The sequence below is a fragment of the Apostichopus japonicus genome, chromosome 6 (genome assembly GCF_037975245.1).
Source record: "Apostichopus japonicus isolate 1M-3 chromosome 6, ASM3797524v1, whole genome shotgun sequence".
Taxonomy (NCBI): Eukaryota; Metazoa; Echinodermata; class Holothuroidea; order Aspidochirotida; family Stichopodidae; genus Apostichopus; species Apostichopus japonicus.
In genome coordinates, this window is record NC_092566.1 from 17334554 (window position 1) to 17362140 (window position 27587).

The 27587-nt window shown below is 37.5% G+C and overlaps 1 protein-coding gene across 1 annotated transcript; it reads left to right on the top strand.

Annotated features, from left to right (window-relative positions):
• Nucleotides 1-1435: 1435 nt before the first annotated feature.
• LOC139969171 (L-gulono-1,4-lactone dehydrogenase-like) lies at nucleotides 1436-22554 on the top strand. Its single transcript, XM_071974014.1, has 8 exons — nucleotides 1436-1656; nucleotides 7958-8170; nucleotides 8865-9023; nucleotides 9500-9723; nucleotides 10196-10735; nucleotides 16439-16596; nucleotides 19823-20036; nucleotides 21183-22554. The coding sequence occupies exons 1-8, from the start codon at nucleotides 1638-1640 to the stop codon at nucleotides 21732-21734; spliced, it is 2079 nt and encodes a 692-aa protein (XP_071830115.1). The 5' UTR covers nucleotides 1436-1637; the 3' UTR covers nucleotides 21735-22554.
• Nucleotides 22555-27587: the final 5033 nt, after the last annotated feature.

The following is a 27587-nucleotide window of genomic DNA, read 5'->3' on the forward strand; positions in this document are numbered from 1 at the left end:
CGCGTACCGTTTGCCTATACAGTATACCAAAGGAGGAACGCGTCTGTTACTGCTATATTGGCTCACCCACGCCCCCCCCCCCCCCACTCCTCCTTAGAATTGCCCGAAAGAAAAATAGCGGCTCAGTCATGTATTTAATTTAAAAAAAGAGCTGTGTCGGTTATTTGCAACATCCTGACATATTCTCTAGTAAAACAATTGAGAGGAAGTCATTTCAGACAAATTCTATTTCAAAAGAGTTGATGTCAATCGAATTCACTGTAATTAACTACCCCCTGCCTAGTATTGGTGGCCGCCTTTCCTAAACAATAAACTAAAAGGAAAAGATGTGCCCGGAAGGATTTGCACCGAGGTATATATATATATATACGCATTAGACGGTAGTTCCCTTCAAGTCAAATCTCTACGAAACTCCCAGCTTGAAAAATATCGTGACTCAATGCTCTGTGTTGCAGCGGGTGGGTATCTCTGACTAGTGTTATGTATACTATCAAAGACTTCCTCCAGAAGTAAATATACGCTACCGGAACTATAGTCCGGAACAAACAAGGAAATACTTCTGTTCCTCAGAACATAGCAAAGATGAAACACCCAAAGAAGGTAACATAAACTCTACACACGTTTAGTACAACATCCTGTCTTACAAAACAGGTATACAAACCCCGGCGCCGCACTGCAATACATCTCAAGAGAAGCATTGTTTCATGGTTTTAAAACTTAACAAGTTCAGTTTATTTGACGAAAAAAAAAAATTTCTGATGAAAACATGCTTTGTCCCAAATAATTTCTAATTATTTTGGGTGGTCTAAATAACTAGGATATTTTTAGGGTTACAAACATACTGTACTGAACCATCCACATGTATGGCTGCAGATCATACAAACATACAGACACCCCGCACGTAAGGTGGAGGCACACATTACGGCAGCTTTAAGGTGCCATCAAGATAAGCCTATCCCTATAACCCTAATGATTTCGGGGAAATTGTCATGAAAATATCGAGATGTAATAAGTTGCCATTTTGAGGCATTTTTTTCAGAAAAAGTATTGAATTTCAGGTTTCGAAAGCAGTGAAAAATTTAATATTTTGCAGAATATTGTTGAAATGTTGTCATTTCAGCAATTTCAGAATATTATCAACTTGCAATTGGAACAAAAGTCAACAATTTAACATTTTGCAGAAAACTATTGAAAGACCCACCCCACCCCCTCCCCCTGCTATTAATCATAATTTTTCTGTTTTCTTTTGACAAGATATTATCTTGTTATCTGAATATTTTTGCTAAAGAATATTGTCAAATTATTAGTGAAAAGATATTTATATGGCACTTTCAAGCTGCCGTGACATACAACAGCCTAAGTGACAAATGTGACGTCATGACTGTGGCGGCTCGCATAAATATCGTTCGTAAACTTTAGCAGTCTCATTCACGCTATGACCTACACAGGCGTAAAGAACACTTTTTCATGAGCTCTAACATTGATTTGACGATAGACGTTATATTTTCAGTTACATGTGGAACGTGAATTTTTGGTGGAGTCCGCAGTTTTGTGATACGTTTTCGGAATTTTCATTTTGCAAGATAGGAGAGAGGAAAAATTAGTTTCACGCTCGGTTGAAGAAGCTATAGTATATAATGGCTATGGAGGCGATAGGTAAGTTTCTTTTTTTTTGTGAATATTTATATTTGGATCTTTCCCCCCTAAATCTACAATCAGGGTATAGATATAAGCACAATCTAGGACCCCCCCCCCCCTTTACGTCTGTGACATACCAGGTAAGGGGTTATTCCTGGTATGTCATGTGAGGGGTTGCTACGTGGGCTGACATTCTAGTGAGCACAGTAGTTCTAAATTAACTATACGTTGATATTATGCAACATCTTGCACTCATGCAATCTAAATTAATTGCGCTCTACTATACTTGTTACGTAGATACGCTCTGAATCTTTACTTATATAGAAAGTTATTTAGGTGTAAGTAAGAGGTTCTAATATAGGACTGACGTCGGGAAGGAAAGGTGAAGATAGGAATGGAGAAACCCTGACGTCATAAACATTTAACTGCGTTTGCGCTGCAACAAGATGAAAACTGTCCTTCACAGGTTTAAGGCTCGTTTTAGTTATAAAAATAGAAGTTTAACCACCCCCCCCCCCCCCTAACTGTAATCGCGTCACATAGCGTTACATAATCAAGACCATAGCAGATAGGGCCGTTACGATTTTGTAACCATGTAATCATTTTGGTAGCGTAAAACAATTTCCATGACTTTTAACTAAGTTAACTTTTAACTAAGTTAACAAGGAGTATACTCCTGGGTTAGAAGGTATGAACCACTCGAGTGGGAGAGGTAAGGGGCATGCGAGGGGAGGGTGAGGGAGTGCAGGAGAGGGGAATGAGGGAGGGGGAACGTTATAGGTGACTATTGCTGAACTGTGGAGCCTATTGCAAATTTAACCTTGATACGGCCGACTGAGAATTATTTTGTAACAGCATCTTGACAGTAGACGATGGAAGAGGCTAATTAGCCGTAAAAGTCGCTGAGACCGGTGGGGTGTATGGTTGCTCTTAATTTATTACACTTATTAGACTTTTAATATAGATTGGATTTGGTACTGTGTAACAAGAGTCACTTTGTGATATTGAGCAAGAAAAGTATATACAAGCTGTGGTGTCGCTATAGACATTTAGAAAAATGCAAAATGAAAGCAATATTTGGGGGTGTCCCCATGTCCCCCCTGCCTTTTGGCGATGTCACAAGTTATATATATATATTGAATAAAAGGAACTGCAGTTTGGATCAGGATTTGCGTTTATTACTACCAATCCGGTTATAGGCCTTATCAGACGGAAATCGAGAAAAGAAGTATACACAACTCACCAGAAATGAGTAGTAAAATGTACCACCGAAAGGTTATAAAAATAATTTTTGGTCATAATAATTGCAATTCCGTAATACGGCTTTCCTAGTTTGTCGAGTCATAACTATATATGGGTTCAACTTTTTAAAGGAAATGTTTCTATATTTGGCACTTTGTTTGATTTGATTTCATATGCATCATTAGACCGATGTTCAGCCATAATGCATAAAACCCTGCATAGATATATGTTGTCATACGATAGCATTGCACACTCGATCGATTGATTAGTTGATTGATTGATTGAACGATCGATGATAAATTGTTTGTAATAATTACCTTATAAATATAACCACTATATTTCCTTCGAAAGTGGAGAACTATATTGACGCCAAAAATATACATGTAGTTGTCCTGAATGTTATATTTTCTTATAGCGATCGTTCTGTTTTGTGCAGAAAATAGTTGAACTGTATTGTCACCATTCCAAAAGTTTTTACACCCAAAAAACAAAGTGTCTAGTTCCGGCCGGAAGTTATCCTTGCGAAATGAAGGGAAATAGACGGCGTCGTCTCAGCAAGTCAGAACTTAAAACTAAGAATGAAATAGCTAAATAATTCAGTATATATCTATCACGTCTATGACATGAAAGTATATGAATACATTGCCTCCGTGTCATAAAGTAGGTCTGATGTTGAGAGAGAGAGGAAAAATAGCTTACCCCTGGGAGGGTAATCTTATTGATCCAATAAAGGGCCAATACTTGAAAAACTAATACTTGTTTTAGCCAACAAATTCTTTCCTGAATGAACACTTGGTCTATCCGTTAGGTTATATGTTATAATTGTCAAAGTCAAATATTTTTATAATTTTTATAATGTTTGTGTGTGTGTATGTGTATGTGTGGTTGGTTGGTTTTGTCCATTGGACTGTGTCGATATCACATAATTCGCATATTTATAATTTATAATAAATACGTGGCGATCATCGTTAACATATGTATGTTTTGAGTCAGGGGTTTTGTAGTATCTCATAGGTACCTCACTCTCTCTCTGTTACTATGGGACACCAAGCTCGTAGAAAGCACTTAACTAAAAAGATAAGCATTCCACCTTACCTACCCCCCTTACCCCCTGCCCCTGCCCCTCCCCTCAGACAGTACTGGCTTTGATGAATGAATATCAACAGATCCGTAGGTGTCACGTGACCCCCCCCAGCCATTCAACTATATGCATGCGCACATGATGCGCGCACGTCAGACACTTCCGGTTATCAACCATGCAACCCATGCATATTTTCCGACGTCATCATGATATAAGCATTCTGATTAACATATTTACACGTGACCATGCGTTTTTTGCTTCCAGTCTGTCTCTAAGCAGTTCCTGATATTTTATAATGATGACGGTTACTAGTAACAATAACTACACGATATGTCTGTCTCAGTTCCCAACGGAGAGAATCTGTAGTGCTTGTCAAAATTTCGCCCGTCGAGCTCTATAAACGAACAAATTTTAACTAATTTCCTCCTTGCTGTGAGCATCCTGATTCAGTTTTGCTTTATTTTATTGGAAAAAAAAAACGAAAATAAGGGGGGAAAAAAACGTTTGCATTTTTTCCTCTCATGTTTCAAAAGTTCCATGAGAAGATGATCATTCCTCACTCGAAATCTCGTCTTTTTTTTTTTACCTTCTTTGGCTTTCATCAAAAGTTCAGATAACCTGTATATTCCCCAGGGTGGTGTGAAGATAACACCATCATATCCCCAGGGTGCTGTATCGTACTTTTTTATCCTCCCTGAGAGTATCATCTTAATATTCTTCTTGTAAGAATTTTCTCACATTTCCGCGATGTAGTTCCCAGACTGATTCAACCTTAACCCTAACCTTAACAATACTACAAATCATAATCATCGAAACTATTATTCCCCCCCCCCCCCCATCCCTCTCTATTCTGGAAACGCCTAAGGGCTGTGTGATGAATTATATTCCTGCCATATACCTTGGAACGTATTTCCGCGGTAATAGCTTTATAACGAGGCCAACGTATTCTTTTTAAGACATATCAAAATCATGTTTGTGTGAACATGTCAATCAAACAGCTCTCAAAAGTTTTGTTCTTTATTTTTTAGTGAAACTTGAATTTATAGTAATGTCGTTTTGCAAAGTTGTTTCTAGAGTTGACAATTTTATGCAAGTTTAAAAGTGATCATATTATGTAATGGCATACATCATAAACAAACCGTATAATATGATGTCAAATATGGTATAGTATGATCTACAGGTATGGTGTCGGTATGGTGTAAGTATGGTGTAAATCATGTTGATGGTTATAGCGTCCGTGTGGTTTGTCTATAATACTTAGACTGCTATCAAAATGGCTGTGACGTGAGTTTGGTGTAGCCTATACAACATGTGTAGATGATAGTGAAGTGTGTCCCACCATCGGTTAAACTCAATAAGCTTGGTTGGAATCTACAAAGATTCGTGTGATTTGAGTGTGGTGTCATTGGTGCGTCTGGGTCGAATGGTGTAAAGGTGGTGTGGATATATGTGATTTAAGTGTGGTGATAAGTGGTGTCTGGGTCGATATGGTGCCAAGGTGGTGTGTATATGTGATTTTAGTGTGGTGTAAATGATGTGCATGTGTCGATATGGTGCAAATGTGGTGTGTATATGTGATTTTAGTGTGGTGTAAATGATGCGCATGGGTCGATATGGTGTAAAGTTGGTGTTTGTATGTGAATATATGAAACAGATTCCACATTCTCGATTGAAACAGTCAATAAGTCGCTTGGTTCTGTTGCGATTATTTTTCTACTTTTCCTGTTCGTCGCTGAGAAAAATATATATGCATAAAATTCGGAAGTCTTAGACCAAATTCCCCTGTCGCCTTTGTACTTTCTTTTTTTTTATACAATTTTTTTTATTTTTCATAAATACTTCGAAAATATCAAAAGTACACCATAGTTCACTTTACTCTACATTTTCATTTTCTATTTTCGTAATTACTGTCAACGGTAGAACCACAACGTGCCAATTGGTCGAAAAACGCTTGTTGAATCAACATTTCGTACAGAACCTGACGCCGAAATCTTTTAGCGGCGGGGGAACATGGCAAGAAAAAAAAGGCGACTTTGAAATTTCGAGAAATTTAAATTTCGCACGCACGCGGAGGAGACGGTAAACAAACTAGTTGTATGCTGCCGCCTCGGGGCTCCGTTGAGGTGACAACCGATGGGTAGGCCCCATCTCTTATAAAAATATACCATCTCAAAATGTCGAACCCGCGCGAATTGGCATGACTAAGGAGTACATTCCATAATAATTTCGACCCCCTCTTTGATATGCCTCATCTTTCCTATTATGTTCTCCTTTTTACTCTGAGTTGATTTTTTTTATTAATTTTTTTCTTATTTAACCCGGTTTTGAAGATGCAGCACGCGGCTTTATCAAGAGGAATTAATTAACCCATTTTTTCCTTCCCCCAGCCCTTCTTTACAACAAACGTATTTGAAAGTACACAAAGATTCATTCACCATTCATTCACAAAATTCTTTCAAAAAAGTAAAGGGATTTATCTCATCAAGTCCAGGCCTGCCTGTGTGACAGGATGGTGTGTGTACGTTTAGGCCTACTTAGGACAGGCTTTTTAGCTTAATAACCATGATACCTTCCCAATTTTAGCCGTTACGGAACCGACGTGACCAGGTTGCGCAGCTTAACTCATGCCACCCCTGCCCCACCCCTCCCTGACACCACCACCACCCCACCACACAATACTTCCGTCGATCGACTACACCAAATAATAGACTGCCTGTGTATAAATAGTGATCATTGCCCGTGATTGGCAGATTTTGGAAACATTTCGAGATGATCATGTTTTCTTTCGTTTCACTAACTTCGATCTTATATTCATTTATCTATTTATTCCCGAAAGTCACACAAGATAGATCCTGGGCACTATAAACCATAAACAAAGTTATCCTCTCGACCCTAGCCCTCTACATTGAGACTGTAACCACGTGATCTAGACGATTTCCCGTTAAGTGGAGGAGGAGGGCGGGGGGGGGGGGTATCACGAGTTCCTAACGGATAAGTTAAAAACTATTTTGCCTAGACTACGCAAAGAGACTATACTACTTGTATGGGAGGCATTTTATACCCATGTGGGTTCTAATAATATTTACTATATAACAGTTAACACTAAAGGCTACTCTGTATAGTAATATACTGTGCATGCATATATAACACACTTGAGTGAAACTTTTCGTTTTTTTTAAAAAGCCGCCTTTTACTAAGTGTCCGTTTCCACAAATTGTAAAGACTTCGTTACTACGAATATATATAGGCCTATATATATAGATATAAATATATTATATAGTGGCTATACACTTTCGCTTCGTTTCACGTGAATTGTTTTTAGCTCGTGTGTCATTCAATGCTCTTCTATAAAGCTACTATACATTGTTTTAATTGGTCGAGGGATTTTCCCTTCTTTTCGCCGTTCATTTTTCCCTTCATAAGCAATTTTGAAAATTCCATAGTGCATACACAGACTTCACATGCAATTACTTTATGTGTATCTGGTGTATGTATATATGCGATGTTGTAATTGTTGAGAAAATAAGGGTCTTTATATAGGGCATCCTTCCGCCTCCAACCCCGCCCCCCCCCCCCCCAACTTAGTCACTCATTGACCACAACTCAGATAAAAATTTGTCTGTCATAACCTCTTCAAAACGATCGATAAGCAATATATAAAGCATTCCTACAGAGACAGTGTTAAGGAAGAGCTTTGTTCTGTTTGACCACTATTTTCCCTGTATGAAGCAATAGGCTTATTTCAACTCCCCACCCCTTGACTCTAACCTCTCCCCCCCTTCCCTTGACTTAAACTTAATCATATTGGATTCTTATCCCCGGCCCGTATATGATCTAAAAATCTGGCCCACATGCCACTGCATACTATTCTGCACTCTACTTATCTTTCGGTGGTGTTTTTTTCAACCCTGAAGATTAATATCTCTTTTGACTGATTATATTTCATTGGACATTTCATGTATTTTAATTTTTAATATTTTTTTGGTCCTTTTATAGGTAAGGGGTTAATGTCCATGTTCGGATCATGTAACATGGTCGATTGCTGTTCTGGTGCTAGATGTTGTCACCAGTTCATGTTTCCCTGCATCAAAGGTTGCTCTTACACTGGCCGTAAAGTGTTCTATAATTATGATGGTACAGAGGCGGTGGAACCACTTGTTGGGTACTTAAAACCCTCACACAGCTTACTGAGGAAAAGTGTCATAAGAGGTAAGAAAACTCTGATTGGTAAAGTTTATAAACGGAAAGCCCCGGTTTAAAATGAAAGATATTTAACATGGTGTAGTAGTTAATAAAGTCCTTAAACTTGTAAAACCTAATAAAATCTTCCATGCAGGGTGGTTTCTTTGTAAATTGAAATGGAAAAGGATGCCTTCCAAATGCCTCCCTTTCCCCAACGTTTTGTTTTCCTGACAACTCTCTAGTCTCTTGGAAGTTCCGGACAATAATAGCAAACATTATAATATGATATGAATGTTTTTAAAGGGTGTGAAGACTCGTGCAAAAAGAAACGTCTAATGCCGGTAATCTGACCTAGTTTGGAATGAGGTGTAACAGAAGTGTAGGACACCACTATCGATCCCAGAAAATACACACACAGCTTGCTACCGTCGGTAATTAGACAATAGTGTACAGTCAGTACACACAGCTGCGGTCAATACCCACAGCATAGTGTACAAACGATACAGCGATGGACATCTCAGGTCCAGCTAAAGATAACAAGGTATCACGTTTCATTACTGTCTGCATTTTGTAGCGACAAGAGAAAAACTTCACTTGCAAGCAACGAAAAGTTAACTTTTAAAGCTGGAGGCACGCTGTTTTGGGCGAGTCTTCAATGGCTTTAAAAGACTCGCAAATTTCAGTCGTTTCTTACGATTTTGTTTTTATTTGAAACCTATAGGTATGAAATTATCTGACACGGAGAAGAAGGAAGGGTTGAACGCGGTGCAGCAGATAGCAGCCGTTGTCCATCACGCCAGCAACGAAAACCTCCGGGTCAGAGCGGTTGGAACTGGGTCAAGCTGGTCAAAGCTGACCAATGTCCGAGATATCCTAATAGGTAAACTTATGATTTACTCTTTCGGAGAATGATTTATTTTTCTTAAGTCTTGTAAGCTACAATATGATTGAGCTTGGTGAAAAGCTATACGTAATAATAGTTCAACGGATAGAGTGAGTCATATAATATTTACGTTTTGCCCCAAGGGGGGGGGGCGAGGGGAGAGGGGTGTAAAATGTCTAAAGGGAATAGCTGTGAGGGAAGGGATTTGGTTGTTATATTCACGAAGTTTCTAACATTTTACTGCTGATTACTATTTGTGATACCTATAGCAATGTACACTATAGCTTATACATGCTCTATACTTAGTTCTGCGAGAATGGGACAAAATGTTACGTCACTAAATTCATCATGGATACTTCTTTCTAAGCTTGGTCAATATCCATGTCTGCATTTCCAATATCACGTTTGTATGTTACCACAAATATCATGTAAATATAAAATTGTACTTTGAATAAACTTGTCTCTTCCCACAGATATGACAGATCTAGATAGGATTCTCGGTGTCAAACAACAGACAAAGGAAGGCTCAATTTATTATGTCGAGGTAGAAGGCGGTAAAACACTTCATGACTTCGTTCGAGAAATCGACGCAAAGTACGATTTAAGTTTGCCGTGCATGGGCAATTATGCTGGCCAAACATTGGCCGGTATTATCAGCACATCAACGCACGGTACTGGGCAAGATTACCCGACTATGGTAGGTTGAAGCACACATGGCATATCAAATAATATAACAGCTTTTCGACTCAATCCAAATAGGCAGCATACTTTAACGGGATGACAAAGTGGGGGCATCAAGGTTTAACCTCTGGGAGAGAGGCAGAGATGGTGGGGAGCATAATAACGAAGCATTATGGCTTAAGAAGACTCCGTTATAACTACAGAAATTGCGTAAATATTGGTTACATCTACCTAGAGTATAGGCCTACAAAGGGGTATAGACATACCCCGATTCAGAGTGCTCGCGTCAATGCATATTGAATTGTAACTTTTGTATTTATGTCCCCCCCCCCCCGTGGGAGGGCTTGTGAATGATCAGTTGATAGTTGTTTGCTTATTGTACTTTTCTGTTGCCAGATAGGCCTATGTCATCTTCCCATCACGTGACTTAATTTATTTACCCTTTCCTCTTTTATGATGTTTTTTTTTCCCTATTCTTATTCGTATAGTCAAATTTCGTGGTTGCCGTCCACATGGTTGTATCGGGTGGAATTCATGTCAAAATTCAAATCCCAGAAGATGGAGAAACAGATGAATGTTTCGACTCTGTCAAGCAGAGATTCAAATCGGCGAAATATGGTGATCCGGCCCTCGTGATTAGAAGTCGTGACGTGTTTCGCGCAGTCGCAGTCGGATTCGGCTCTCTGGGGGTCATATACAGCGTGACATTACGCTGCGAGCCGGTTTATAATATCGTCGAAACTCGAAAGTCGATAGATATTGTTTGGCCAAAAGATGAATCCGAGGCATTCAAAATTCCAGACGAACTTCGTGCACTATCTGCCGGAAAAGGGAAATATTTCTCCTTCTTCGTTAATCCATGCCCCAGGAAAAGTAAGGATAATCCAGGGAAAATGGTTCTTACGGGATTATATTTATCTGGTGAACGGACAACGGATGAAGGAAGTTGCCAATGTGGGATGTGCATGGACCTCCAGTGTTGTGCTTGTACAGGGTGCAGAGGAAAGAGCGCTTGCCAACTCATTCAGGTATGCGAGATAAAAGCCTATTGTTATGGCTTTTTTCTTTTCTTTTCTTTTCTTTTCTTTTCTTTTCTTTTCTTTTCTTTTCTTTTCTTATTTCTTTTATCATGTGATTTGGTGATTTTCTGCATGTAATAGGATGAATATATTGACCTAACTTCTTGTGTAGCGATAGGTATACTTCGTACAACATCTGCTACAGAAGCAAGCGAACTCTGGGGATATATACAAACACCCACACACCCACGCATACATACATATATACATGCATAAATATAAACAAACATATATATTTATACATAAATATATTTATATATATATATATATATATATATATATATGTGCTTATAGCCTACACAGGTAATATATGTATATAGGTTATATATATAACTTACATATATAGCCTATATATATGACCTATATATAACTTATATATATAACCTATATATATATAAATCAAACTACCGACAAAAATTATGGTGCAGAACGTTTGTTTCCCCCACCCCCCCCCCCAAACTTTACGTATTCAATTGGATCTGTTATAAAAGCCGGGTTACCTTGTATATGCGGGTAACATCTCTGACTCTGTAATGGATTGGGTAAAACACCGAGGTGCGCTTCGGTAACATAACTCAAACGCCAAAAAAATCCGATAAACACAAGTTAACCTTGACCCAAACGCGAACCTTCGTGCCAGGGTAACAGAAAACCGTGGGCTAAATAACAACAAGAAAGTAGAAGGAAACAAAATTCCACGTTGATATTTTAGAAGAGAAACAAAAGTTAGTATCGCGACAAAAAGTGCAAGATATGTTGATTTCCGGGGCGGTGTAAATTTCTTAATAGACAAGTGTGAATTTATAACCGTGAACTAGGTCCCCGCATATATTTGCACGTTACCCTATTTTATACCCTCTGTTACCAGTTTTCTATTTTTTTTATGTCCATAAGTCTCCGGGGAGCGTGATTCTGTCAGCCCTTAAATCGAAAAAAAAGTGGCAAGTTTATCTACTTTTTTTCTCTCTCGATCTCTCTGCCCTTTTCAACTGAGAATGATTGCGCATTAAAAAAGATTTGAATGGAAAAAAAAACGCGTCAATAAAGGTTACCTTTTTTCCCTTCAATTTCTATCGCCTTTTATTCTAACCATATGGTCCCCGAATATTGGTTTGCTTAAGTTGCGTTGTTTGAATCCCCTTTTGTAGTCTTGGAGGGAGAAGAAGAGTTATGACAATCTATTCGAGAGAAGACAAAAAAAAAAAAAATAGTATAATGGATGTGTTTTTGGCGCTGTCGTTTTGGGAGTCGTGTCACAAAATAAATATTGAGAACCCATTTCACAAAAACGATGTATTGAGCTTCCCCTACATCCCAAGGGAAATCACTTTGGCGCGGTACGATTGATTAGTTATATCTGAGAGCCCGAATTGTTCCTTTTTTTTTCTTTCTGTTATATCATTCTTCGATGTGTTCACAGGTGTTGGAGACGAAATTATATAGTTTTTGAGTGTTGTAATCCATGTCAGGGTACACACAGAGAACGTAATACCGTGACGAGGTGGAGACAGAGAGAGGGATAGAGAATAAAAAGGGTACCCCCAGGCTAAGACAAGATTACTAATATTTTCAAGGTCAATTTCGTTGACCTTCGGTCCCCATTTCGCCACAAAAGCGTGCTCTTCACATGTCGAGGCTTTAACCCTCCATGGACCGCAGGCGAGAAAAAGCTCAACCGAGTAAAAAGTTTTGGGAAAGTACATTTTGGGGGCGATAGAACTTTTCTCTCCTCTTCGGTAATATCTGTGGTATTTCTGTACGTGATGTCAGCCAAGTCTGTCCAATCAAGGAAACTCCTCTCCAATTTCTTAAAGTTGTAGTCTCCGACGAGCCTTTGAAGAATCAACGATTTTTGTATGTGTAAATTCTTCGAATTAAAAGCGATGTAGTTATAGTCCTGGGGTTTAAGTGTCATTTTGTGGTCGCCAAAGTTTAGATAAATGTTAGTGAAAATAATATAGGGGCCTTGTGAATAATAACAGCTAATTATTATTCATAGAGCTCATTTAACTAAATTACAATATATTAAGTATTTTGCGATTCCTTTTGAGACTCGCAGAGTCATATTTTCGTGACATACCGTAATTGTTAATAAAATGCAATCCAAACCGAACGAAGATCCAAATTAAAAATAGGTTTCTCAATTAATAATTTGAATTATTCTTGAAAGGTTTACGCTAACTAAACAATTCATACAAATTTCGTCCGAATCATCTGGAAATACTCATTATAATAATAATGATGATAATAATACTAACAAAATCTCGTTGTTTTCCAAGGAAATAATTAAATATTCATTTCGCAAATTTTAATTTAAAATTAAAAGACAAAAGACAAATATAGACACTTTGCAATCAAAGATAAAAATAATTAATTAATAAGTAATAACGTTTCAACGAAAAGAATATAGTTATGCCTATATTACTATTAAAGTAACAAGGATGAGATTTTTTTAAAGGTTTAATAACATGCAACTATTTATTTTATTTTCCCCAAATTTTAATTCATTCATGTGACGCTTGACAGGTAACTTTGACTTTGGGGTAAATCCGAAGGACTAATATTGCCCTGAATAAATCCCTTTAACAGAACCATTAATGTTTAATTTGCCGCCGGTTGCAATTATCCCAAACCTGTTTAAGTCACGCCGCAAAATTAGCAAGACCATAAACAGTTTTACTTTGGAATGGCAATTTTACACCATCTGGGGAATGGTTCCTTGCTCACTTTCGTGAGAAAATTTCAAAGTATAGTTTCGATTTTGAGAGGGAAAAAAACTTATGAGAACAAATTCGAACTGGGAAGGTATTTGATATAATATAAAAAGAATGAATGAATGAATGAATGAATGAATGAATGGATGGATTGTGATATGTGATATGCGATATGTGATATTATTTTGGGTGATATTTCTTTTTTCATTTGTAAGAAATCGTTCGATTATTATTTTTTCCCCCGAAAATGTTGGCTAATAGCTATAGTTAACTGTGACATAATTTGATATTATTTCATACCACTCTTTATCAGCCTCTCCCATCACCCCTCCCCCACCCGCCCCTTACTGCTCCCCTCTCTCGACATCCCTCTTTGCTTTTCAAGCACATTCCCTCCTCGATGTTCTAAAAATTTGAAGGGCTAATGTTATGTCTATTTGCAGTTACCTACATGTGCTTTTTGACTGGCGCACATTTTCAAATCTCACTGTGTTACCTTTACGCAATCGTGGATTAGGGGTGGTACTGGCTACGACCCCCCCCCCCCCACCCCACCCACTCTATAATTCGGCTTTGTTCTATGTATGTCGTACGCTGTGCTCGTTTTCATACATTTTAACATGATGTATGTTCCCTTAAAAACCTCCTCAACCGTTCAACATAACATAGTATAGTCTATATAGTATAGTATAGTCTATAGTATATATAATTTGAATTTACCGCGACCATAATTGGTCTTCTGCGAAGTGTGTGTGAATAGACTGTTCACTTTTCTACGAAAAACCAAACACTTTACATTCACAAAACTATTCAAAGGAAGGCAAAAATGAAACTGAAATGAGGCCTATTTTCGTTTTGTTCTATTCATTAAGTTATATAAGTGCACTACTAACCTATATAACTAATGCAGGAAGGAGATAAATATAGCTATGCCCTTTATCTATACTTCGTCGATAGCATTTGTTTTTCAGGGAAGTTAGTTTACAAATTTTCCCCATTCTAACGTTTGTTCCCGGGAAATATATATCTATATATGTTTATATATATGTTTATATATATGTTTATATATATATATATATATATATTTTATGTTAATGCAATGGAGGCAAATGAATATATATAAATGAAAATCGTAATCAAGAACAGTGAAAAAACTTTCAGCCTCCATTGCATTAACATAAAGTCTGTTCAAAGTATCTCTTTCGAGATCCGGCTTTAGGAATCACAAATGATTTCGAGTTGGTTAGCATCATGTTTGATCTCTAGAGTAAGGCAAAATATGTCACCAAAAACAGAACTAGTATTGTTCGATACAGGTGACAAACGCCTACAGTGGAATTACGACCTCCCTTACCGGTTTCGAACCTCTGGACTTACAGCAGAAGGCCCGTGGTTCGAATCCCGGTGGAGGCTGAAAGTTTTTTCACTGTTCTTGATTTTCCAACTCATTACGATTTTCATTGATATATATATATATATATATAAATAATTGAAATCGTATATGTATATATATATGACAGAATGACAGAATTTGAGAAAAGATTGGCGAAGTTCAGATCATGCTAAAACAATGAATCCCTTTGTACATAATTGTCTGGCTCCCTAGACGAACGGGTTTGTGCTCTTATGGTTAACCCTTATATTCTCAAAAGACTGTCAAACACAAATTTAACGATTCCATTCAAATGTTAACGATAAAAATGTGTCGTTGTATTATAATATTGATCAGATGCTTATCCGAACTTTAAAGAATGTTTAAGTCTTCCTTTTCTTGAAAAGAAATATTTTGTTTTTATTTTGTATGCGTATATAGGATTTTACGCATCGCATCAGACGATATCAAACAATTTGTCTTTCATAATCATTTGTGGAAAAACAATGAAACTATACACAATATAAACAACTATACTTGGATTCCATTTTATAACTATTTACAAGGGATACGTGATTACAATATTTTAGCTTCTCCTAAAAAAAGAAAGTTAAACAAAAAACATTTTATTTCCCGTACTTCATGCAATGTTTCATTTTCTTTCCTATGAATTTGACGCCTAATTCATATCGTAGTAATTTTTGTTGAGATGTTGGCAAATTAGAGCAACTTCCACAGTGAATTGAAACTTTTAACAGCCTTTTGACCAAATTATTCAACAATCTTCACGAAAACAAACTTATTCAATTTGTTTTTCCTTGAAACATTTTCTCTGTAAAAAAAAACAAGTAAATAATAGGCCTACACCTCAAAAATTGTTTTTTGTCCTCACTTTGTGATGTTTCGAATACTAGGTCAAGGTTCACCGTATAAACCAACAAGGTCGCTGTATACAATTTATGTTATATATATGCGATTAATTCTGTAAATAGTTGTCACAAATTGGAAAATTAGCCTTTTTTAAAGTGTTACAGTTGTAGAATGAGACACCGGAAGTTAAACACCGCATCAAGTTTGACCATGCGCATCTCTTGTCCTCGAATCAGTACAAGGACTTCTGCTACCACCTTAATAACGGTTGTTATGATGCAATGATTGGGGAAAACATATTGAATACATTATAGTTGTAAGGATATAATAGCTTGTACGATATTACTGGCAAGTAAATCCTTCAAATTGATTATTAACTTCACGGTTTATTTAATATTCTTGTATCTCTTTTGTAAGGGGTCGGGAAAGAAAGTAAGGATGGGTGGAGGGAATACCAATTTTAGTGGGGCGTATAGACTCCAGAATGCGACTCTACATGAAACTGTTTTAGAGTAATAACACCTTAGTTTTATGGGGGGTGAGGGTGGGGCAGGGGGAGGGTGCGAGAGTGAGGGGGTGGGGAGATCCGGGTCCTTGTGTTCTTAATGCCACAGGTTATCAATTATTTCATCTTTGAGCAGACAATTCAACTTCTTTATACATTCATTGGAACATGTATTTTTTTCTTTCCTCCAGACCGACTGTTCGGCGTCATGTATTCAGATAGGGGCTAACATTTTACCTTCGAGCTCCCTTCCTTGTCTCTACGATTGTGGAATGATGCCGTTCAGAAGAAAGAAACCATACATTCAGAAATGGTACAACGTCCTCACATTCACCAACGGAAATATCCAGTAAGTAACATTGATTGATTTAACCTTGCAAACCAGCCGTTTCTTTAAGCTAGGAATTTTATTTTTTAACAAGTGTTGAATATGTGGTTTATCTATTTAAGAAAACAAAATAAATATTTAAAGAAATTTTGGGAGGCGGTACCTCCTCCAAAACCTCCGAACCTTCAACCCCCCTCCCCCCCCCCCCAAAAAAAACAACTATCGCGCAGATATGTAGGCTATGCTTCATACTAGCGTGTGTTGAGTTTTTCAACGTTTAGCAATAACCTATTGATGAATTCAAACTGTTCAATCAAACTACTGAGAAAGTTGAGACTATCATAGAATTCTTGGCAGCTATATAGGAAACAATTTTAAACCGTTGCATTCACGCACGTATTCTCATATGTAGCTACTGTGTGATATCGACTATGACGCACCTCCCGTTGCTAAGTTACCGTGCATGTGCTACCAAATAAACAGGGCCAATATTACATCACCTGTATCATCATACAGACGTTAAACAAGTTGATATGTATCTGTTAAGTTTGAATGTAACTGACTATTAACCTTCCTTCTTTATTGCTAATGAATTTAACATGTGTGTAACTTAACGGTAAACAAGATATTTAGGCCCAAATATCGTATGATTGGAAAAGTACACGTTGTTATTTCTGTTTTTGTAAGTTTATTAATTTTATTGCCGCTTTGTAAATGACATCGAAGACAACACAAGGCTCTGGATGCACAAGTTACATAGGCCTATATAGAAGATACATGCTGCAAGCTTCACAGAGGCCAAACAAGCTATATAAGCCCATTATAGGTTATACATACGTTGCACGTAGGCTAGATTAGCTACAGTAGGGTTACACAAATTACATGTTGGCTATAGTGGCTACACAACTAAGTTATACATCTGGGTATACACAAGCTGCACACAGGCAAGTTACAATCCATTGGCTACATGTAGGCTACACAAGCTACCTCTTATAGTAGGCTACACAAGCTACATAGGGGCTACACAAGCTGATACGGTAGGCTACACAAGCTGCATAAATTAAGCTACACAAGCTACTGATAGGGTACACATGAGCTATATATCTATAGGCTTTACACAATCTACATATAATATGCTACACAAGCTTCACATAGTATGCTACGGCTACATAAAGTAGGCTACACACCCTGCATAGGCTACACAAGCTACAAAAAGTAGCGTACACAAGCTACATAACGTAGGTTATACACACTACATAGGCTACATAAGCCTAATACGGTAGGCTACATGTGCTACATTTAGGGTGCGCGAATATATAGAACCTACAAAAGCATTATATAGGCTAGACAAACTTTATATAGGCTAGACAAACTTTATATAGGCTACGTCAGCTAAATAGGTTTTCCAAATGTAAAAAAAAGTACACCGTGAAAGGTTACCATGATGTGGCGTACTAACTTGTCACGTGTATTGAGATGATTGAAAACTGGTACATAACTGGCATTCTCATGACAATTATACCAATTTTAGAGACATTACAAAACTGATGACTACTAGCCTATGTTAAACTTGATTGAGATTTCTCGTGGGATATGCCGGCTGCAAATTACGATTCTTAACACCCCCCAAAAATTGTTATGTTTGGGAAAAAACGAACAAAACTTGACGTCAAGAAGACTTTCTGTCAAACATTCCCGACTTTAATAATCAATTTTAGTTTACCCTTGACTGTAGGGTGACCCTGACCGCTTTCTAACTTTCAAAACGAAGAAAATGTCGCCTTGAAATTTGACTAGGGTCTCCCAGCAGGGTAAAAATCTAACGGTAATTACAAAAGTAGAAAGATCGACATAGAATTTCTCTGTTCAAAAGCCAATAAGAAAAAAGGTCATGGTGTTTGGGAGACTGTTATTTTCATATAGTGTCCTATAGTCTTGGTATAGACATATGACTGTATTAATACTTCCATCGTAGACTTATGAAAGTCATGACTTGCTAACACGCAGTCTAGAAAAGTACCGATCGCTTTAAATGAACACAATTTAGGATAGCAAACGGCGCTGGAAATAAAAATGGACGTTCAACGATCTCAAAAATTGTAAACAACCTTATTCATTCAGTCTAATTTATAGTCAATATCTGCATTAACTTCCCCACCCTTCCCGCTATCTTCCCCCTCCCGCCCTCCCAACATACCACGCCAAGTCACAATTTTGAAACTGAGGAAAACCGCGTGCAATGATAACAAGTTTGGAAGCAGTCATAACAAATATGGAAACTCTTACAAGTTTTGCTGCGTCGTTTGGGGCTCTTTCCGAGCGCATTTATAACTAACTGCTCATATATGGTTTAATTTTATAAACTTACGAGGATTTTCATAAAGAAGAGAAGGGCACAAAAAGAAGTAAAAAAATGGAAAACAGATATCCGTTTACAAAGCAATAGCTTAAGTCACCACAAAATTGAAGGTAACTGTCTGTGTTGATTAATACGAAGCGGTGCGAATGATCACTTTGCGAAAGAAAAAAAATAGAGGCGAGAAAACCGTGCCAAGTTTGGTCTATCTTGCTGTGCAAAGAAGATTTCCAGGCGCCAACTGCTCAACAATGTTGTTACTTAGTGTGCCAGAATCCATTATAAAGAAATTAACTTACGCGTTTTGCCTCCCGAAGCAAGGGAGGGGAAAAAATACATATTTTTTTTACATGCGGAGAGAAACTTTACCAATATTATATACTAGATGTCAAGATATAACAAAATATTGACTGATATGTTACTGAGACGACGTTGAAAGTTGTGAAATAGATAACCGGAGTAATCGAATGGGAGCCTAAATATGTCAACTGATAGTCTAAGACTACAAAAACAAAAAGTAAAGTAGTAATGTTTATTTTATCTGTTGATGGTTTTGTTGTTTGGTATTGACTTGATGCTTTGCGCTGAACAATTGACTATGTTAGTGACAGTGTATAAGGCAACTTCACAAACGTTCCACACAGGACTATGGTTGGTGGATAAGGGGGTAGGGTGGGGGATGGGGGTAGGGGGTAGGGTGGGGGATGGGGGTAGGGGTGGAAGGTGTAGGGGATGTGGAAGTAGAGGTAGCTGAGGTAAACCTTTTGTATCAGCACTATCGTTAATAATAAGAATAATATACCATCTCCACTATAACCTTACATGATGTAAGTAACGATATCTTTAAAGATTGTATATTATTTCAATTTGTTTTGTTCTTCCCCTTCACAGCATCAAGACTGCCGAATATTGCATTCCCATCGAACATTTGGACAACGCACTGAGAGATACGATTAACATTATGCAAGAGTATGGCCAAAACTACGACATCAACAGTTTCTTACCGGTGTACGTCAGAATGGTCAAGTCGGACGATCTTTACCTAAGTCCTGCAAATGGAGAGAGTCCGGACGGCAAACGAGTTGACCGATACTGTTACATTGAGGTGAATATTATGTCTTACCTTACTTGTCTTAACCACACCCACCCCCATTCCTTCCGTTCCGCCTCCCCCCATCTATTCTCCTCTTTAGAACGTCTCGTCTACCCCTAACCTCACCACAACTACAACCTTGTTTACGCGTTGGCGAGATGATTTGTCTAAAGCGGGTTTTGTCGATTCTTTTCATCAAATTAACTTGCTCATCTTCTTCGTCTGTGTTGAAAGAGTCCTGCAAATTGTTACTACTTTAATTGATCATACACGCGTAGCTTATTGCTAGGTTATATAGTATACACACTCCAATTAGCTATTATTAGCTATCCTGAAATTGACATCGATTCATGAATACAGTTATCAAAAAAAAATCAATTGAGCGTTTATTTTTATGGCTATAAATATTTCTTTGTTATTCTGCAGTATATTCCATAACTTTGAATTACCCTACAAAATATTTCTTCGCCTGTGCCCCCCCCCCCCTTTCGCTCACCCACTGCTCAAATCATCCTGCTCTGAATCAATTCTACCAAGTAATCCCTTCTGTTCAATTGGTCAAGGGAATTTGGGGTGTTTATAGATGTATGTACATGTACGCTAACTTTAGATCGACGCATTCGTCGAAATGCCATTTCAATAGAGCATGAATTTGTGAAACCGGCTATAGTCTCACGCGGCGGTGTATTCCACCAGGAAGAGGAAGATGGTTATGGACTATGGTTCCATTTTGTTGTCACCCTCGAGTGACTCACTCTGCTCGTGATTGAGGGATTTTAATCAATTCCGTCTGTTGTCGTTGGCGTGGTAATCCTATATGGTATAACACGGCTTGTGAACTTGATTGGTTCCGAGACACAATGCGCCTTTTTTAACTTCTCTCGTGTCTTACACAAGGATGTTAGGTGTGCATTCAATATGGTAATACTTTGCCGAAACCGGCTTCAATTTCAAAATGCCAATGTTTTTATTACACTTGCTTTTTTGGGTATTATTTCGAAGCACTTTTAGCTTTCATCTGTTAATACCATGTTCGAGATGGTTACCATAGACACGAGGACGGGATCAAACGATTCTGTTTTTGTATTTTTTGGTCGGTGTGTTTATTTCTTAATAGTTTCTATAAACACGTATTCCTTTCTCTTTTATGTTACTCAGGTTCCATTTTTGCCGGGAGCATATGGCATCGACGAATTTCACAAAAAACTGGAGGAATTCTTGTACGATAAGTATAAAGCCCGCCCTCACTGGGCGAAAAATAACTTCCTGACGATTAACCGAGTGAAGAACCTGTACCCGAATCTCGACCAATGGCAACAGGTCTATTTGCTGTTTAACCAAGCAGGTATCTTTGACAATGAATTTACCAGAAAATGCGGATTTGACGACTTTCATGTTACCAAGGATACCAGTGACGAACTGCGCAGAACTGAATCAGATGGTGAAATTTCACATCATGCGCAGCAGTGTCCGCACTGTAACACCCCGTACAAGTCATCGCAATCAGAAACAGTCAACACAGATCGAGTTGTACTGTCGCAGCCTCAAAGGCAGCACAAAACTTTGTTTTCGTCGACTGAACAGTGCTCAGAGGAAATAGTCACTGATAAAATCTCCAACGTGCCTTTACCACAGGCTGAGGGTGAAAGGTCAGCTGAAACGGAAGTCGCCTCCAGCCAGCCCAGCTTGGAAAGGCAGACGACAGTGTAAATCAGACGATAGTGTAAATAAGCAACGCGCGGGAAACTGTCCAGTGGTTTTGTTTCTATATTTGGACGGCTGCAACTATCTAGAAGGAAGCGTTGCCAAATATTATTAAGTAAATTATGAAAATAACATTTCTTTTAAGAAATTATCAAACAAACGAAACATATATATGTTAAATAAGTAAGTCAAAAGTTCAAGTATAAAACCACATTTGGATTGTCAGTTTCATCACATTAAGATTGTTTAGTTAATATATTGAAGCCTAATAAATGAAAAAAAAATCGTAACAAAGTATTTATTGAAAAACACTATAGAAAGGTAACACCAAAGTTGTTAATTCAAGCTTGCTTTTAAGTCGTTTTACATTTTAGATGCTCCGAAGAAAGAGAGAAGTGGTTTTGTTTTTAATTTCTTTCAAATTTGTTAAGCAATAAAATCATGTGACAACATAGTAGTGGTTTTTCTTTATTCGTCAGATTTACCAAGGCTTAGAATTAGAAGTCCAGTCACTTGTTGTAACGTAAAGATCTGTACTTTGATCAAATGTATTATAATACTTTTGTTATGTTCGTTTGCTTATTCTAATATCATTTTGAGACTCAAAGATGGCCTTCCGACTGTGTAACGATACTGTAAATATTATATATTTAAAAAAATTTGTTTTGACAATTTCATCGCTCAAAATTCATGCCTTCTACCTAAATGACGACGGTATTTTAATTTATTTCTTTATGAATTAATCGTTTGTACTTCATAATAATATGTATAGTTTTTATTTACCTGAAATATACTTGTAACATTTTGTATATAAATATCTTAATTTTACCAAAAAAACAAGTCATGACCAACAGTATTTATTTACAAGATATTAAGGAATATTTTCATATTTATATTGTACAAATGTTCTTTTTTATTATTTGTTCTTATTTCAACAACGGCGCCATTTTGCAGATTAATGGAACTTGGTGATTTTTTAAAAACACCTTGCCGTCTAAAATAAAATGATCTTATACGCAGTGCCTTAAAAGGAGTGCCTTAAACCATTAAATATTGTCATATTTATCATTTGCACACATGCAAGGTTTTTTCTATATTTATTTTCAAAACTATAAGGCCACACCATTTTGCAGATGCTGGATGGTTAAACATCGGAAACGTCTGGAACAATATAGTGCTTTAAAGGAAGGGCCTCATCCGATGAGATTTTGTCAAATGTATAGTACAGGAATTGACCCAAGACCCCAATTTTTGTTTAAGCTAATGATTCGAGATACTTAACTTATCGGACGTATGCCCTATCTAACATTGGCACCCATGGTATGACTATAAAAGTGTATTAATTGGAATGGGTCATTCCCGGGTTTAATTTAGGTATATGCCAAGTTTTATTTAAATGTATATTATAAGGTGTTCCTACAATACCCTAAAAGAGGTATAGGCACAGTATTGATTAAGCGATTTTTATTATAAAAGAACAAGGTAAAATGAATTAGTTTTAATCGTAATGAGATACCGTACTTAACCGGTGAAAAACTATTGCCGACTGTGTCTGACTCGCAGATTCATAAAAAAATATATAATTATTTGAAACAGTCCGCCGTGGAGATATTCTAGCAACTCACCGGTACTTCCGGTCAATAATTATTATAAAATTATTTACTCTAAGGATTAAAATTGCGATCTATTATTTAAAAAAATAAAATCAGTTTATTAGTAAATCAGTAAATTATTTTTCCTTTTGTTTTATTGCGTTACCGCAATTATCTTCGCATTACCTTCGTATGAAGTGTTTCATATATATATATATATATATATATATATATATATATATATATATACCGTTATCATTGAATTAGGATTGTGTGGAATGTCTGTATGTGTGGTTGTCTGTCAGTCTGTGTCAATATTTAATCTATTTGTTGCCTTCGATTTTCAGCAGTCATGAAAATTCAGTAAGTTATAAATAAATAAAAAACCGAAAATTGCACATTACTTGTGTTGCTGTGTTTATTTATATTCTGAGTTCATCCTAATTATAATTCGATGCATATAATTTATTGTTTTAACTACGTATTAATTTGATAACACGTGCAAATGACATAGTTTGAAAAACTGTTATCGACATTGTCAAAAGAAGCTGACAGGGGTGTCATCCTTCTCTCCCCCCCCCCCCCAAAAAAAAACTACCAACCACAGCCCGTGTTTCGTATCGAAAGCTTCCCGTGTATAAGGAGAAATTACCCACCCTCCGTTCTGATTTACAAACTACTAATTTCCCATTCTTTCCGATGAAATCGTCACCCCCCCCACCCGCCTCTCCCCACAACCACCTCCTCTGCTCATGCCCCCGTCAATATCGTCGCGTCGCTAAGTTAAAGTATTAGAGGGAGCGAAGACTCGCGCACAAAGAAACGTCTGATGCCGGTAATCGGACCTAGTTTCGAATGAGGTGTCACAGAAGTGTTAGACACCACCATCGATCCCACAAAATACACACACAGCTTGCTACCGTCGGTAATTAGACACTAGTGTACAGTCAATACATGCAGCTACGGTCAATACATACAGCATAGTGTACATAAGCAGCGGTTTGGGCCAGTCTTCAATGCCTTCAAGTTCCATAGCCAGATGACGCATTGAACTACACCGAATGGAGAATATATGTTATTACCTGACAAATCAATATAGTCTATCCCCTGAAAACTTGGAAACCTTTATATCCCTTATCGTCTATGTTCTACAAAACTATGAAAACTAACGAGGGGAGGGGAGGGGTGGCTGTGGAGAAGCAAACACTCAGCGAACTTTTACTTGTAACAATTTAGAAACAAACCCTTATTTATGCAGGAATATTTCCAGGTATATGTATACCGGTATACAACTTTGTTGAAATGTTACAGCTTGCAACGTTCAGTGCTAATTGTTGATACTGGTACAGGAATTTATGTTCAATTCAGTCTCTTTCTTTCCTTTCTTGTCATTTCGTCAGGCTTTACGCTAGCATTTTGAAGGGCTGTGGACCAGGGTTTCCCTAACTTTATCCCCCTCACGAACCCCCTGTGGATGTCAGAGTTGTCCACGAACCCCCAACTTTTCGAGACACGATCTGAGTCATTATTATACTATAATACGTATAACCAGTGCTTCGTAAATGATCAAGTTCATAGTATAATATTGAAGAGGTTGTCGATAGGTACAACTTTTGTACATTACTAAATTACATGATATATCAGATTTTAGTTCAACAAAAAGTACTCTAGTTTTGATTTTCAGAAACGTCTCACGAATCCTCTGGGATGGACTCACGCACCCCCTGGGGGTTCATGCACCCCAGTTAGGGAACACCTGCTTTAGAATAAGCATATATAATTATAGTGTTCTGTCGAATACTATTCATTCTATTCCTATATCTCGTGTTCGTTAACACTTCCAATATGAAGGTCGGTTCACGGTCACGGTTTTCCAAAATATCTTGATGACCACAACTCGGTAATATCGTCAAAGAAGTTGCATTGTTGCTATGCCAACGGTATTTTCTAAACCGAAGCATTGGCTTTATGTAAAGTTGTGTCTATAAGATAAAACCAAAGGAGATTGTATTACTCTGCTTCTTATACTAAAACAGGAGAAGGTCGAATGTTTATTCATTGTATTTCCTCGCTCCCTCTACCCGCCCCCTTCCCACAAATTCACCTCATATTATTTGGCAACCTAGCAACATATATGAACAAGGTATCAAAACCACAGTTCTACAGATTGAAACAAAACTGTATAGGCTACAGCCTTCGGCGATGCATGGTCTCACAGCCCCCCCCCCCCCCATCCCATCCCAATCTCGTCCCACCCCTTCTGAGTGCCAAGAGTCATTATCCCCTTGATATTTTTGGGACGGTAATATTCTTTGCTTCTGATGTAAACTTACCTTTCCTGTGACCCCCTCCCCCCATCCCCCATACGTGTGTAGACACTATAACATAATGTAAAAAATTGACTATGAACTTCCTTTAAACTATACCAAGAAACATATAAATAAGAAAGACTATATAGCTTCAGTTTAAAAAAAGGAAAACAAAAACTAGGATATTTTCAAACTGAAAATGCGAATAACCTCCAATGGGTCATTCAACCTTGAACCATACCGTTTGAACCATTACGTCACTTCCTCCGTTTATGACGTCAAGTAGCTTCCGATGTAAGTACAAGTTAACGTAATAACGGTTGACCAGACAAGACTGTGGTGTGTATTATAAGTTGTAATCAAAATTGATTGTTGTAAATAGCATGTGAACTTATAGGTAAATTTATTAAAAACTTTTTTAAAGAAACCACAGATTGGACACAAAATATTATTGGCTATCTATAACAAAAACAAAACAACATGTTGTTTCAGTTTCACGGTATCTATATTTAAATACAGTGCTATGACAGAGCGGATAAAGACAACAAGACAAAGAGATATATTAAAAGAAAGGAATTTTTACAGGATGGCGGGAGTTCGTGACTCACCCCGGTCCTTTTGACCTACTTTTTACTCAGACGCAAGATACGGTTTTCTTACATCTGAAAAGGTGATTCGAATTGGTAAAGCGAATTAAGAGAATAACCCGTTCAACGACCGCCGGCGTGCCTAAACATAGAGAGGGGCGGGGGGGGGGGTAGAGGAGTTATAAAAACTCGGTCAATTCGGTGACCCAAATTATGGAGGGGCCGGCAATATCATATGGAATATATTAATAGTGAAACAAGGGGGCTCCGTAGACATGATTGTCCCCGAGGCCCGACTCGGCTCACCAACATTCCCCACCCCTCCCACCCCTCCCACCCCACTCCTCTCCTCCAAAAATGGATCTCATTTGGCCACGATATGTTAATATTTAAGGTTCCAGCCATTCGGCTTTTCCCCACTTGCGTAATGTTTTGTTGCGATATTACAAATGTCGGCGATATACCAACTTTTTGCTGCCGATATGAATGATCGTTTGACCATTGAGCTATCAACAGATGGTTTGACCAAAGAGTTGTTATGGTCAATAGCGATGTGTTAACTGACGATTACGAACGAAAACAGTAGGGGAAAAATAAGTGGAAAAAAGTCATTTTACAAATAAGATCAATTCAATTTATTAATTTTTGTAATGTATCACATATTTTGCTGACAAAAAATGAAAATCACGAATTTTCAGTTATTTTTTTAGCTGGCGTCGTAATTTCGTTTGTGTGGCTTGATATTGCATTTATTAGAGACGAGTTCCTTCCGTTCCTATAAGTTGGTTGGATAGATGGATTGTCACAAATAAGAAACTGGGGTCAAATACGGTTCGTGTCTCTTAATTGACCCTGATACTTCTAACCTAAGTTACATTGTGTTTGCAATGGGGACAGCTCATTGAATTTTGCCGATTGAAAATCGGCGTGACTTTCGGTATACCGGTATATGATATGAAGAAGTGTTTTTTTTTAAATAATAATTTTATTTGTGAGAACCAAAATGTTTATATACATATATAGATATGGAAAATCGCAACGGAACGCTGACCCTATATAGACTATATACTTAAAGTCGTATCATAAACAGGCTTCTGTATTGGTATATGCTATCTCATATCAGTCATGCAACTACCGTAAACTACGTACTAATAAATAATAAGAGCAATTATAGAAAACACTTTCTGTGTATACATTTTCAAATCTTTATTTATCCCCGTTATTGAATGCAGACATAAGGTTTGAAGATATTTATATTTGTGGGACACAAAAATTTAATTTGCATTGAATTCAGTAGCTATATAGGTGGCTAATTAGGAGCAGGTATAGGAGGGTATCACTATTATGTATTAATCAATTTGAAATAGCCCA

Coding starts and splice junctions, on each gene's coding strand:
- LOC139969171 (XM_071974014.1), top strand. Junction 9,024..9,499: donor TGTCCGAGATATCCTAATAG/GTAAACTTATGA, acceptor CTCTTCCCACAG/ATATGACAGATCTAGATAGG. Junction 9,724..10,195: donor GGCAAGATTACCCGACTATG/GTAGGTTGAAGC, acceptor TTATTCGTATAG/TCAAATTTCGTGGTTGCCGT.